Source organism: Corvus brachyrhynchos, unplaced genomic scaffold (genome assembly GCF_000691975.1).
Source record: "Corvus brachyrhynchos isolate BGI_N302 unplaced genomic scaffold, ASM69197v1 scaffold18, whole genome shotgun sequence".
Lineage (NCBI taxonomy): Eukaryota > Metazoa > Chordata > Aves > Passeriformes > Corvidae > Corvus > Corvus brachyrhynchos.
In genome coordinates, this window is record NW_008246064.1 from 1,446,469 (window position 1) to 1,447,957 (window position 1,489).

Sequence of the window (1,489 nt, forward strand, 5' to 3'; positions counted from 1 at the left end):
CCCCCCGTAAAAAAAATCAAAACCCAAAAAACCGGAGAAAGCCTCTGCAGTCACATTGTAAATACCAACTCAGCCAATTGGCTGAATATACATATATATATATATATAAAATATATCAATAAGTGTGGAGCCACTGAGGTTCTTCCAGGAAACTGGATTGAGTAGCTAAACTTCTACACGTGGCACTTCATAAATCCACCCATCAAATCTCTGCCTTGGCCCTCCAGTGATAACATCAGCACAGAGACTTTCAGGGTTCATTTCTCTGCTGGTCCAGTTTTCAAACAAGGAACGTTATATAAAGAAGTTTCTCCATGCGCTCTCCCAAATACACAAGGACTTGGATATCAGGAATCAGGAGTAGGCTTTTGAGGTGTGGTTTTGGTACCCATTTGGAGATACACACACTGAGATGCTCAAAACTCTGTATCCATGACCATTCCTGTGCAAGAAGGAGCATAATCCTTGAGGTGCTCAGTGTGTGCAGTGTCCAGTGATTCTTCAGCAGTGCAGAGTGCTCAGAGCTCCTGGGAATCCAGCACTTTCTGTCAGTCCTTGTTTTGCTTTTAATCTCACTTTGGAGTTGAGTTTGAACCAAATTGAGGATGGCACCAGAGTTTCATCCAACACAAGGCTTAGTTACACAGTCAGCAATGACGCATGATTTTTTTCCCCTCTGATTTCTCCCGATTTAGCTCCTCCAGTCACCTTCACACAACCACTCCAGAACCAACAAGCTGAGGAAGGTGGCACTGTCACTTTGAGCTGTGAGGTCTCCAAATCCAACACCACTGTGCAGTGGAAGAAGGCGGGGACAGTGCTGCGACCCAGTGACAAATACAAGATGAGGCAGGCGGGGCCCGTGGCTGAGCTGACGATTCACAACCTGAGCGAAGCTGATGCTGGGGAGTACACCTGTGACACAGGGGACCAGCAAACCACGGCAGCAGTGAGCCTGAAAGGTGGGGCTTTGCACGGGAAAGAGCTGGGCTGAGCTTGACACCGTGTCAGGGGCATGGGATTGAGTCATTTTGTAGCTAAACCTTGTCCTGTGCCCAAGGAGAACCACGGGGATCTCAGAGATGAGAGCGGTTTCAGGGGGATAAGAAATGGGTCAGTATCTCTAGAAATGGGTCTTTAATCACTGATTCTGTGGTTTGATGACAGTGTCACCCGCTGGAATCTGTTGACAAGTTTTTCCACAACACACAGATGGTGATTGTACGCATTTTAAATATTTATTATGCACACAACACAGTTTAACATGCAAGCTTTTTGGACTGTCATATATATGTGCATAATACGTATGCAGACATGAACCATGTGTCTGTAAGGCTGTAACATGTTGCTGTACTTCCATGTACCTATATTTCCATGAGTTTGGAATCATAGAATCATAGAATGCTTTGGGTTGGAAGGAACCTTCAGGATACTTTAATTCCAACCCCCTGCCATGGGCCGGGCACCCTCCCACCAACACAGGGTCGTT

The 1,489-nt window shown here is 46.1% G+C and overlaps 1 protein-coding gene across 2 annotated transcripts in view; it reads left to right on the forward strand.

Annotated features, from left to right (window-relative positions):
- Positions 1 to 1,489, forward strand: part of OBSCN (obscurin, cytoskeletal calmodulin and titin-interacting RhoGEF) — a 152,211-nt gene that overhangs the window by 89,570 nt on the left and 61,152 nt on the right. For both annotated transcript variants that reach the window (XM_017746776.1, XM_017746775.1), the window contains exon 56: positions 696 to 962. In XM_017746776.1, coding sequence (XP_017602265.1) covers positions 696 to 962 — 267 coding nt within the window. The remainder of the gene's footprint in view (positions 1 to 695; positions 963 to 1,489) is intronic.